Source organism: Molossus molossus, unplaced genomic scaffold, assembly GCF_014108415.1.
Source record: "Molossus molossus isolate mMolMol1 unplaced genomic scaffold, mMolMol1.p scaffold_m16_p_15, whole genome shotgun sequence".
Taxonomy (NCBI): domain Eukaryota; kingdom Metazoa; phylum Chordata; class Mammalia; order Chiroptera; family Molossidae; genus Molossus; species Molossus molossus.
This window is the reverse complement of record NW_023425350.1, coordinates 66,047,686-66,061,280: the sequence shown is the minus strand read 5'-3', so window position 1 is coordinate 66,061,280 and position 13,595 is coordinate 66,047,686. Positions and strand designations below refer to the sequence as shown.

At 39.9% G+C, this 13,595-nt stretch overlaps 1 protein-coding gene across 1 annotated transcript in view; it reads right to left on the bottom strand.

The window, feature by feature from the left end:
* The window catches only part of KDM3A (lysine demethylase 3A), a 56,462-nt gene extending 43,426 nt beyond the window's left edge, over positions 1 to 13,036 (bottom strand). The window contains exons 1-5 of the mRNA XM_036262274.1: positions 12,923 to 13,036; positions 12,192 to 12,407; positions 5,914 to 6,069; positions 4,609 to 4,719; positions 615 to 717 (exon numbers count right to left, since the gene is read on the bottom strand). Coding sequence (XP_036118167.1) covers positions 615 to 717; positions 4,609 to 4,719; positions 5,914 to 6,069; positions 12,192 to 12,377 — 556 coding nt within the window. The 5' untranslated portion in view covers positions 12,378 to 12,407; positions 12,923 to 13,036. The remainder of the gene's footprint in view (positions 1 to 614; positions 718 to 4,608; positions 4,720 to 5,913; positions 6,070 to 12,191; positions 12,408 to 12,922) is intronic.
* Positions 13,037 to 13,595: the final 559 nt, after the last annotated feature.

Sequence of the window (13,595 nt, the reverse complement as noted above, 5' to 3'; positions counted from 1 at the left end):
AAGATATTTCTACAAACAAGAGAAGGTCACCATTTCTGCAAAGCTAAGAGAAAATTTAAACTTTTAATTTTAAAACTCCATTTTCCTATTGATTTATCTTAGAGTGGCAATATATTTATTCTAGCATTTGTATCAGATCAAATAGTGTCAGGAAAATCACTGGGAGACCTAACTCACTGTCCTGGGAAGAGTTTTAGAAGATACAAATTCAGTAACTCCAACAGAACTGCTAAGTCTGATAAAAGACTTTGATTGTGAAACTGACAAAGAGATGCGATAACAGTAAATGGGAAGCTCAGGATTACCAAATGAATGTTTTATTAGTTTTATAAGATTGAAATTCCAAACATCAAATTCCATGTCCAAATATAGCTGAACTTTTAAAATACCTAGTTTACTTTTAGTTTTCACATAATCCCTGAACAGTCCAAATTTCAGAGGCTTCAGAATATATTATAGAATACAGAAAGTCCCTCAACTATCTAGTCATATGGAAGAAAGCAGCAAAGGAATTTCTAAAAAATTAGAAATTTCAACAATAGATCAAGTGAGAAGAGCTAAAACATAGCTTCTTAGAAGCTAATCATCGGTCAACTCATGAACTATCCACATACCTTGTAAAAGATGGCTTTCATCCAAATGTTTCACAATCAAAGCTTGAAATTCTTTACTGACGTCATGGTTATCCATAAGGGAAAGTCGAAGATTATTTACATCCTGAGAAATGGAAGATCATTACATTTTAAGATAACAAACAAGAAGAGCTGTTGAAATTTCAGTGGATTTTTCAATCAGTTTAATCCGAGGGGTTAAAATAGTGTCAATTAGCCAATTAATGCCATCAATGAACCAGACAGATCATAGTACAAAACCATCAAATGAGCATAGGTATAAGGCAGACTGAAGTGAAGTCAACCCAAGATAAGAGCATGACAAATACTAAGAGTGGCTCAAAGCATAATTTAAAATATGACATAACTTTGGCTATGCGAAAAATAACAAGCAAACAAGCTGGTGAATCCATGTGCAAAACACTGTATCCCAAACATCAGGGATTAGGTACATCAAAGATCAAAATCCCAGGGGCAAAAGACATAGAAACACAGAGATCCATTCTGTCAACTCACAGAAATTGCTTTTTATTTATTTTTTATTTTTTAATTTTTTTATCCTCACCCAAGGACACTTTTGCATTTATCCTCAGATGGAGTGGGAGGGAGAGAGGAAGAGAGAGAGAAACATCTATGTGAGAGAGACACACTGAGAGGCTGACACCCACACGACCGGGGACAAACTGCAACCGACATACGTGCTCTTAGCAGGAACTGAACCCAGGGCTCTCTTGGTCTGCGGGCCGATGCTCTAACTGCTGAGCAAAACTGGGCAGGGCACTGAAATTGCTTTTTAACAAATCATTTCACACAGATTCATCTAGAATTCCAAATGCATTCCTCAATGGTAAAGGGGTGGAGGGTGGTGGTGACAAAATCTGAATGAACAGCTTAAGTCTTCAGTGAGCCAGTTTGAAACACTCAATTCTTGGCAGCAGCTCCATTTTGGGCACTATTCCATAGTCTTCTGGCTTTGTGCATACATTCGGTTATGATCAATGTATACAGAAACTGTCTATAAGAATAACCTGCCAACCCAAATTATGTGACCCTTCCAGTATCAGGCATTCATACTTTTCCACCACTGTGAAATGCATACATAGAAGCCAAAAATAACTCATCCATTTTTGCCATTAGAAAGGGTAATTAGTCTTTTAGAGGTCATTCTGGGAAAATGCAAGTAACTTTAGACTTAACCTAAGATCTACATAACAGCTCAACATTAATTACCAGAATGAGCCATGTATGCCCCCCCTCCCCCCCCCCCGGAGCTACTGCAATTTCAAAAAATCTAAATGTGTTCCTACTATGAGACAAAACAGCAAATTAATGAGGAATCCCACAAAGGGCTCTCAAATAAGGTAAAATAATCCTACTCTGCCTAGGAGAGTTTTAGAGCTCATAAAAAATACCAGAGTACTGACCTAGATACTCTTTTTTCTTAACCACAGATAATTGAGCCAAACTCAATTTAAAAGGCATAACTTAAGTTTCAATTCCAACTTTTGCATATGCCAAATGATTTTCAGGTTCTCTGTGCATTACTCAGAGCAAACATCCTACTCCAGTAATCACATAACCCAACATAGAGTTTTACACAGTAGAAGCCTGATGTGACCACTCATATCGACAAGGGAATGCCTTGAAGCACCAAATGTTAACCATTATTATCATCGATAAAAGTCAAGAGCACACATCATAGTCCCCCACTCAATTAATATTATATTAATAACAACATGCACACTGAAAGCCCAGAGTGCATCTCCTTGAGAATAAGGTTACTCATCAAGATTTTTCTTTTTCAATTATCAATAACAAAATTATGAGCTCTATTTAACTGAAACGGCTTGAACACATGCAATTAGTAAAAAAGAACTGTTTAGCAGAAAATGCTATTCTATCACTTAGTAAAGAAAGATATCCACAGCCCCTCCTATATTATTCCTTGGTCCTCAAGAATAAGTCATTCTTTTAAGGCAGGAAAAATATCAAGATGCCTTATCTGAAATATGAAGGTAACTTGCATCTGAAATTAAGTAAAAGCATCTTCCTCTGTTCCATTTAAACATTATAAAACAAGGCTCAGAATATGAACCTTGTTTTCACTCAATTCCAGGATATGGAAATAAAAGTGAGACTTTAGAGGAAAAATCCAGTGCTTTGGGTTTTCCAATACAGAACCAGCAATGGCAATGCCCATTGGCCCTAAACTGCCTTTAAGCAAATAAACAGGGTTAATTGTTCTACAGGTCACAGTACAGAAACAAGCACAGGTTTACAAAGCTTTATAAATGACATCTAAAAGACGAATGTTATTATAAGACCAACATCATTCCTAAGGTAGTGATCTGTGGAGACAAATTCATTTGTGTGTTCTTCCCCTCCCTTCCCAACGTTTTCATAATAAAGAAAATAATCACATATGAACAAGATCCAGGATCCTAAATGTTGTGACAGAAAAGGTGGGAGTTTTACAAGCTAATTGGAAAGCATGTATGCACGCACGCGCACACACACACACACATACTTGGTTTGTCATTATTCATGGTAGTTAGGTTCTATTAAGTCACCACAAACAATGAACTAGTGAAAACTAAACCACTGCTCCTATGGGAAACACAGGGTTAGGTTCTTTCAAGCTTCTGGTCACATTTTCATCAATTAATCAATACATAACCTTGTTTTATGTGTGTTTCTGTTGAAAGACACATTATTTATTATTTTTACTGCATTATTAACCTTGAACTCATTTTTAACATATATATTTTTACAGCTTACTTAACACATGTATTTTCTCCCTAAGACAAGTCACAGCCTTCTTGCACTTAGAAACACTAAACAACACTTCAGCACTACTTTTTTCTTAATCCTCACTTGAACATATGTTTTTTGACTTTAGAGAGAGAAGGAGGGGGGGAGAGAGAGGAGGGAGAGGGAGAAAGAAAAAGAGAGAAACATCAAGGTAAGAGAGAAACATTGATCAGTTACTTCCCGTACATGCCTCAACTGGGGACCAAACCTCCAACCTAGGTATGTGCCCTGACTGGGAATTGAACCCACAACCCTTTGGTGTACTGGACAATGCTCCAACCAACTGAGATACCTGGGCAGGGCCAGCACTACTTTTGAGGACCATTTTAAACAGTGAAATCATCAACAAAAAGCACTAAAATCACGCCTTGGCCGGTTTGGCTCAGTGGTTGGGGCGTTGGCATGCGGACCAAAGAGTCACCGGTTCGATTCTGGTCAAGGGGACAGACCTCAGTTGTGGTTTGGTCCTCAGCCCTGGTCTGGTTCGTGCGGGAGGCAGCCGATCGATGTGTCTCTCTTGCATCAATGTTTCTCTCTCTCTCCTCCTCTCCCACTCTGGAGATACATGGAAAAATATCCTTGGGTGAGGATTTAAAAAAAAAGATCACTAAAATTCAGCACTAAGTATGTCACAAAAATCGATTTTACAATATGAGAGATGAAACAAGGTGGCAGAATGTCACCTTATTTGACCTCAACTGGAAACATGTGTCAGACAACTCACATTTTTTGCCACTCTGTACATGTTTGTGAAAGCACCAAAGTATTAATTTGGAGGATTACATGTATTTTAGGAAGTAGACAAATTCACAAATATAGAACTCATGTATGTCAGTCCTGAATTCATTAATTCAGGACTGACATATATGTGTGTATATATTTATATAGATATATGTATTCATAGGTATGAATGATAGTCTTTTAAAAATTATTTTCATATCACCTAGGTGTTTCCATACATACACCATTAACTATAGTACCTTTGCCTTTCCAACTTCATATGGACTGCACCAACCCAATGACTAACACTGATGGATAAATGTCTGATAACTAACTTCTGATGGAATGGGTTCTTTTTTGTTAAGACATCTGAATTAGAATAATTAACATCAATATTTTAATTCTCATGTTAAAGGAAGGTTTTTTTAAATTCTATTTTTAGGGTTCAATATTGTTTGTGTTATACCTGTATAGGCTTCAAAAGGTCTTTAGAAAGAAATATTCTCTGTTGATCTCCTAGAAAGCGAATAGAAGTTATAGATCCCAAACCAGCTTTGTCCAACAGAGATTTGTATACCTAAAACAAAATAAGAGAGAGTATTTTGGCATCATAACTGCTAACAGCATAATTCTGAAATTGAGGACTGGTAATATTCCACACATGCAGGAAGAGAGAAAGCCATTAAGTTTTTTATTCACTGCAAATATCTCATTTACAACTATTTATGCAAGCACAATAAGAGCACACAATTTTTATCCAATCAATAATTTAAACCAGATACACATTTGGGAGGCATTAACATACAAGTCTGGGCCCAGAGATGCATGGCTTCCCCAAAATCCATGCAAAAAATTATTTGTATGTACATCTTCCTAGAGAGACAGGACCATATTTTTAGCAAATTCTTACTAGTTGGGAGAAAAAATATAAAGAGCAAAATACAACTTTAACCAAAATCCTACATCTCTCAAAAACCTCTAGAAGTTCTTCTTACCCATATGCAATATCTTCAATTTGCCAGCACAGCACACAAGGCCGTTCACAATCTGGTCAGCCTTTCAATTATCCTCCCCACCTTTCCAACTATCCAAATCTTGTCCTTACACCTTCAAGCCCCAGATCATATCTCAAAACGCCTCAAATGTTCTCTTCAGACATAGTGATAACTCTTTTCTTCTAACTGTACCAGACTTAACGATGTGGAAATGGCACAATCATATCCTGAATGCCAGTTTCTTTAGAGCCGGAGGAAAACTCAGAGACCAAGACTGGAAACCCTTGCAAGAGCCAGACAACAGACATTATTCAGTTCTAGGCTACTGTTGTGATAAAGAACTGCCACAGGGTTCCAGTGTTGCCATATCTTAGTTTTTTCAAGACAAACTGGAAATGTAGATTTTTAAATATACTCTCCACATTCTTAAAAGAAGACAACTAATTTAAATTTTCTTAAAACACTGCGAGGGTCAAACCAAACAGATGTGTATATTTGTATATGTCTAATTGTTTCTGACCTCTTAGACATTTCCCACATTACTTTCATCATTTTCAAGTGAAGAAAGTGAGGCCCAACAAAGTTAAGGGACCAGAGTTCCTACCATGGCTGACAGAAGATTCAGGGTGCTCTTCTGACTCATCTACATTGTCATATGTCTGTATTATTGTTTTCCAGAGGGCTGACTATAAGCATTACATAAATGTTTTTCTTGTTTCACTCATAGATAAAATATTCTCTTCACACTGAGTTCAATAAGCCTGAGTTTTACTTACTATCGCAGGCCACTGTACAATTCGTTCAGAAATTTCAGGACACTTTCGTTCAGCCAAAACCAAGTTATGCTCTACTAAAAATGCTCTCCTTAGAAGGCCATAGACTTCTATCCATCTTCTCTTCCTCCAAGATTCCCCATCAAATTCCACACACACCTAGACAAACAGAAAAAGTAGATTTGATTAACAAAATAAACAGGAAAAAATGCCCAAGTTCAATTATACCCTACTATTCTATTCAATTATTGAATATGTTGTTCCCCTTTCCTGCTCTCTTATTTCTCAATTGATACAATAAACTAACCAGACACAGATCAAGCTTTGGCTCCCAAACCACTTTGGGAAGCAGAAGTCAAGGGCTTTGAGGGCCAGTCTCTGCCTCCAAAGTTACCTCTCAGAGCCCACAAAGCACAGAACCCCCGGGTAGAAGGCTTTTATATATGTTAATGAGACATCAGCGCTTAGAGAACTGAAAACTAGAAATTTAAAAGAAGTACTAATTGCTTGGCACTATAACTCTATGTTGACATTGTTTGTGGGCTTAAGATGACTCCCCAGGTGACCACAATCCACCACTTGCTTTTGAATTCCTCTGGTATCAGCAGCACTTAGCAAAAGCCTAATAGATGGCATATCCTCAAAAATCCCTTTTAACTGAATAAACTGGGAAATTTACCTGAGTCTAAGACTACTTTGCTAAATAGACAAATAAGTAACTGATAAATGACCCCAGAGTTTTCCAGAACTAGTTCTAGCTTCTTATATGACAGTTAAACTACATTGGAAACATAATTTTCCAAATAATTGTCAAGTTTTCTGCTTCTGACGTGCAAAAATATGTTTTAACCCCAATGCTAGAACCCTTACAATTTGTATATTTTAAGACATAAAAAAAAAGAATTCAGTCCAAAAGTGGGTCTCTGACCCAGAAGTAGAAACCATTCACAAAACCTTGAAGATCATATAAATGCATCACAACACCCTAGTTTACTCAACCCTTTCTGAACATACCACCCCTTAATTTATTTTAAAACTTTTTAAATGGGTGGTGGTAGTTGTAGTCGTGTGTGTGTGTGTATTTTAACTGATATACAATAAACTTCCTCAATATCTGGTGTAATAATCACTATTTCAATTTGATTTAAAATTCTTCCTCTCACTAAAGAGGCCTCTCATTTTTGGTTTCAAATAATTAGTTAATAAATCTATCAACACTGTTTATAATTTCATAGACAATATCTCCCTTTTCAACTTTTAACAAAAAAAGTTAACTGTTAACTTCCATTTACCTGTCAGAACCAAATTCAAAAATCCTTTTCTCAAAGTCCAAGAAAGGTTTCCTCGCTAAATGTATTCAAAACACTCCTCTTCCTTCCCAGCACTTGTCCACATTTTGAATTATTTATTTGTGGTTACCTGATTGACATATTATAAATTCTAATAGGTCAAAGTCTGTGTCTGCTTTTTACTTATCACTGTGTTTCCAGTCCTAAGCCAGTACTCAAATACTTGTTGAATACATTTCTCTCTGAATTAAGCTCTTACCTTCTATTTCTCTCATCCATTTAAAAGGGAGGAAGTTCCTGATATATCTCTAGTCCCTATCCCAAACCTCCTCCAGTTTTATGGCTATTGATGAAATTTAAGACCTACTTTACCCTCCCCCCAACAACAAAATGTGCATCCCTCACTTCCCAAGCAACTTCCTCCAAGAAGAAGCATATCTTCTTGGTATGGCAGGCATTAAGTGCAAATATGTGAACACCTACTATATGACAAGTACTCTCTCTTTGGTTCTATGTATTCCACCCATCATTATAACCTGCCAAATGGTCCTTCACAGAGGTGTTCAAAGACTGCCTGTCTTCCTTTATTTCTATTTCCCCAAGTCACAGACTCCAGATCCTCTGATATCTCCTCTTCTGCCCGACTTCATGTCAACCTAAAACCTAAGCTAGCTTTGGGACAACAGTTTTCCCTCAAAGTGGTATAAGAGGAATGAGCATACTGCATACAGATTTCAGAATCAGAGGGATCTGGTTGGGATTCCAGCTATTACTGAAGTTTTCCTATAATGAATTTAGATGCATAAAATACATAGGATTACAAAGGAAACCAATTAACCTACATCCCAGGTTAAGAACACTGGCTTAAATCTAAGCTCTCTGAATCATGTTTTGCTAGCTTCAAAATGGAAGTACTAATTGTTTGGTAGATTTTAAAGACAATGTACATAAAGTATCTGGCAAAGAGATTAGGTAGTTTTAAGACCTCTGTGGTAATTTAAATCTTAATTTATCAAGGTATGACTCCTTTAGTTAGGAATGGAGGAGAGAGGATCTTCAATATAATTATCTAAAATCTATTTAGAAAAAATAAAGAATTAAGATCTTAAAGGTTTTCACAGAACTTAAGCAACATCACAATTCTTCTTTTTTTTAATCCTCACCCGAGGACATTTCCATTTTTGTTCAGATAGAGTGGGAGGGAGAGAGAGGAAGAGAGAGAAACATGGAAGTGAAAGGGACACATTGAGTAGTTGCCACCCACACGGCCCAATCAGGGCTGGGGGCAAACTGCAACCGAGGTAGTGCCCTTAGCAGGAACCGAACCGGGGTCTCTCTGGACCGCAGGTCGATGCTCTAACTGCGAAGCCAAACCGGTCAGGGCGCAACATCACAATTCTTATCAGATAGCTATGTATAAAGTTTATGATCAATGCTAAACCAAAATTTAGACAGTCTCCCTTTACATTTCCATTTTTGAGTGATTTGAAAATCAAGTTTAGCTTCTTAAAAATAATTTAGTTTATGACTTTGGAGTATTAGGTTGTACTGGTTAAAAATTCAAATGAACTCTGGTTTGAAAAAAGAAACTTAAAAAATATACAATGAAACCAACAGGTTGTGAGTTTTCTTTAGCATTCTTTCAAAAATTTCCTATCAAAACCACTGTATGTCTTTTGTGTCTGAGATTTGAAGTTCTATATATAAGGATACTATCCCTCTCCCCCAAAATGCCTCTTCTGCAGGTATTTCTATGAAATGACATACCAGTAAGTATTCAAATCCAGGGGGAACTAAAGTGACTCAAGCTCCTGCAAGTTGACAGATGTAACTAGGTCTCATTACAAATTGTGTTCTTTCCCCCATGCTCCCTTGGTCTACCTACAAAAATGTTCCTTATGCTGTCTGACTCCAAATGCCAAAAGAGGCCTATCAATTATGATTCACTACCTATCATTTCCAAGTTTGTTATTCTAGGTAAAGAGAATGTCACTGTGCCATTACTAGATCATTTCTCTTAATTGCTTTTCCATGTAAAGATAATAATTTTATGATTCTTTCATTTATTCATTCAAATATTTTGGCAACCACTACATGCCTAGCAGTGTTCTAGGTGCTAAGGATATAGAGGCTAGTAAAATAAAGTGTTCTGACCTCACTCTACCTGAATATTAAAATCTACTGTTAAGCACTGGCCGGTGTTGCTCAATGGTTAGAGCATCGGCCCTCACATGGAAAGGTCTCAGGTTCGATAACTGATCAAGGGCACATACCTGGGTTGCAGGTTCAATCCCAACCCTGGTTGGGACACATGGAGGAGGCAACCAATAGATATCTCTCACATCTATATTTCTCTCTCCCCCACCCTACCCATTCTCTTTCCCTTCCACTCTCTCTAAAAATAAATAAGTAAATAAATAAATAAATGGAAAAAATATCCTGGGGTAAGGATTAACAAAAAATAAATAAATAAAATAAAATCTAGTGGCTAAAGTCTGGAGATAAACTTGGGCAAGTTAACTTCTTTAAGAATCAATTTCTAAAGTGATCATGTCTTCACCTGAACTTCTTTGTAATCAACTAGATATATTATAAGTGACAGTGTTACAGTCTCTCTCAAGGTGAAACAGTATTAATAAGCCTTGACCTCAGTAATATCATCCTCAAATAACTAAGCTAATCAGTCTAGACAGACCTGTACTTCGACTAATACTAAAAAGTTAGTGCTTGAATTTTATTCATCTCAGCCTCCAGTCCCCACCTCAATGAAGTATCCCTAAACCCAGGTGTAAGTAGGGATGGTTAGTTACTTAGTTTATTCCTGCATTTCACCAAGCACAATTTGGTTCTATTGTTTTAAAATTTTGTTTTTACTGATACAACATGTCTCTAAACTTATGCCAATTATTTCATATTCTACTCAAGAAAGATAGCAGTAAGTCATGATTAAAAAAAGAAATTGAGTAGATCTATACCTTACATGAGACTGAGTTGTGAGGTCTGCAGGTAAAGCAAAAATCCAATATAAGTACAAATTGTTATTGAATTAAAATTCCCTGTTGTCTCCAGGTCAGGCACATTAGTTCAGTGGAAAAGACACAGCAAAACCTAGATTCAAATCCTCCTCCCTCCATCACTTAGTAGTAACTCGAATGCAAGTCTAAACAAGACTTCTTTTCCTAATTCTATTTCCTCATTCTGAAAATGAAGATATCATCACCTCAAAGGTTGGGGATTAGGGAGATGTGGAGAAGAAAAAGTTTACACATAAAGGACCTCCTAGATTGCCTTCCTAACCTAAAAGGTCCTCAATCATTGTTGGGAAAGAGAACACCTAGTCTTTCATCATCTTTAGAAAGAACTAAAAACGTGAGGTTTAAATCAAATCCTGTGTCCATTCAAATCAGAGAACAACAAATATACAAGATAAAATTTTATTTGGTAGGTAAAATAAACCATAATAGCTATGATTGAAATCTAGTTCAAAGCCCATTTTATGGAGAAATGTTATTAAAGCAGACAGGTTGATCATCTCTGCACCACACTACATTCTTTCTAGAACATCAAAACCTGGTTTGCTGGGAGGAATGAGAGAGAGGAGAAAATCAGCGAGTATGATAATTAAGAGGGTGAGCTCAGAAGGCAAAACTTCCTGGGTTAGAACACAGGCTATGCCAATTCCTATGTTTGTGACCTTAGACAAGATACTTAATCTCCCCTAGCCCTGAGATTTTTATCTGTAAAATGGAGAAGTATTAGTAGCTACCCCCAAAGAAATAAAATCATGGCTGTGAAGTGCTCAGTATGATTCCTTGCATGTGGTTAAGTCACTTCTCCTTTTCAACGTGAGACAAGGCACACTACATAAGCTTTAAAAAATAGATAACCACACATCCTTTTCCCACAACCCTTTGCAGAGTAATACAGGTTTGGGCACGCATGGTCACCTTGAAAGTATTCGGATGAACAGTTTTAGAAGTCAAAACATATTCAACTGTCAATGCTAAAACTTGCTTCCCTCGTTTGAGCATAGTTTTCAAGAGTAAGCAAAGATGCTGACCAAGATACTGAAACACCCTTACCCAAGTTTAGAAATCTCTCCTGTTCTGACATTGCTTCTCTCATCTTATCATCACTTGGAGTCTTTGTTAGGGACCTTTCTTCAGTTATTTTTGCACAAAGGAGTCTTTGTTGGTACAAAGTATTCACACCAATACTTCTATTAGAGAGTACAATCAGAATTCATCTTTTTGAAAAGATCTAACTGAAAAAGGTTCTTAGTGTTGTTCTGATTAAAAATCCCTGGCCGCACTTGTTCTCATTTATTTTCCTCCCCCTAAACACCAAGGTGGAATATTTCGAAACCATTCCTCCAACACACCATATAAGGAGCAGCTAGCTCCACCCCACCCCTCCATATATGGTCCTATCCCACACCCACCCACGGGCTAATCATGCACAACCAGGAACCCACTCCGGCCCTAATCCACCATATATGGACAAATACCCACCCTAATATGCATAATAGACCAACCTCCTCCCCCTACACATACTTCATTTCTAGCAGGACTAAAAGTTGAAGAAGTTGGGTGAAGAAATTAAGAGGAACAAATAAACAAACAACTGAAAGCACTTCCAAACACTAGCCTTAAATTCTTAACGATTCCAAATGTCACCCACTAGCCCAACCTAATATTAACAACAATATTCCCCCTCCGGAGAAATAATCATACAGTCCTAATGGGGCACGGCGCCGGCAATGCCGAAACAAGTCTGAACAACCTCTAAAGCCCATTTTTAGACACAAGCAACTGTAGCCCAAACACACCTCGGTTCTACACAGCCATTTCAAAAACTTTTAACGTCTAGTTTTCTGCACCTTCCGATGCCAACTTTCTGATCGCCCTTTTCACAAAAGGGGAGCAGGGTGCTGGCTGTCTCGTGACCAGGGTAACTACGAAACATTCCACTGCCGCCGAAGTCTGGTTTTACCTTCAGGTCCTTCTTGGTAACGTCAGTGTGGGAAACAGCTCGAATGGTCCCGGAGAGCCAGGGCCACTCGGCGACGCGCTCCACGTCCCAGCCGTCGTGGCCGCCGTCGCTGCGGTCGGCTGCGGACAGACTGAGGAATCGCTTCCCCACCAAGACTGGCCAACTTTCTCCGAGCGTGAGCACCATGGTTTCCACGCCGGCAGGAAGGGCTCCTCCCTGCAAAAACACAAAAACAAAATGCACCGGGGGTGGCAGGTGGTAGGGGGCTGCCGAGAAGTGGGCGGGGGAGGCGGAGGCAGAAGGAGGGGTCCTAACCCCACTCGGAGGACCAGACCCCAGACGGCGGCGGCCGGTGCGAAGGAGGACCCCTCACCCGACCCCTCCAACCGCACCCTCTCCGCCCCCATCCCTCCCCCACGGCAAACACGGGCCCAAGCGCCGCGTGACCCTCGCTCTCCCAAGTTTCGCTTTTCCAGAACCTTAAACCTAAACGCAGAGAGAGTAAGGGGAGAATTACCTGCGGCTTAAGTGGGTCTTTTAAAGTGTTCGCCCCTCACCCCAGAAAGGGAAAGGCCCGATGCAGAGAGCCTGTCCCAGGCGGCCGAGTCCCCCACAGTTCGCGCTTGCCCCGCCCCGACACCCCGCTCCCCGGACGCCTATCCCCGGACGCCCCTCGCCTTCGCCCCCGCCTGCGGCGCACGGGTGGCGGGCCGAGGGTTCGGCTCCCTCACCTTTCTTCCTTCTCTCCCCGCAGCCGAGGCCGCGGCGCTCTCACCCCGCCTCCCTGAGTCACCCGCGGCGGGCGCTGTTTCCAACCAGCCAGCCGACTCAGGCTCTGACTTGGTTCAAGAGCTCTCACAAGACACGCACTGCCTCCCCGGCCCGCCCCCTCGGAGCCGCTTCCGCCGCTCATTGGCTCAGTCCGAGGAGCTGAGCGAGGCTCATGGGGACATAGCCCATCGCTATTGGCCGGTCTGGCCAGGGCGGGGCGAAAGGAAAAACAATTCCTTAGCTGCCTCCTCCCTCTGCCCTCCCCCTTCCGACTCCCGAACGACCCCCATTAGGTTAAAGTACACACAACGTAAGCGAAAGATCCCTCCGCTACAGCCATTCTTTTCATTTGTTGCCTCACGGAATGCAAAAAAGTCCATCGAAATCGGTTATCAACTTTAGGTCTCCAAGGAAAACTGCCGTGGGCACAGATAAGACAGAATGGCGAACCCCAGGGCTGGAAGCGCCTATTGGATTTGCTCCTCAAGTGCATGGGCTGTCGACCGAAGATGGGCTTTCTACTTGGCGGAAGAATCTCATAGGAGAGGGGTGAAAGCGGTACAGAGTCCGCGGGGGAGGAAAGGGACTGGAACGTGCGGTTTCAGGCGTACTCAACTGGAGGGTGGAGCGACA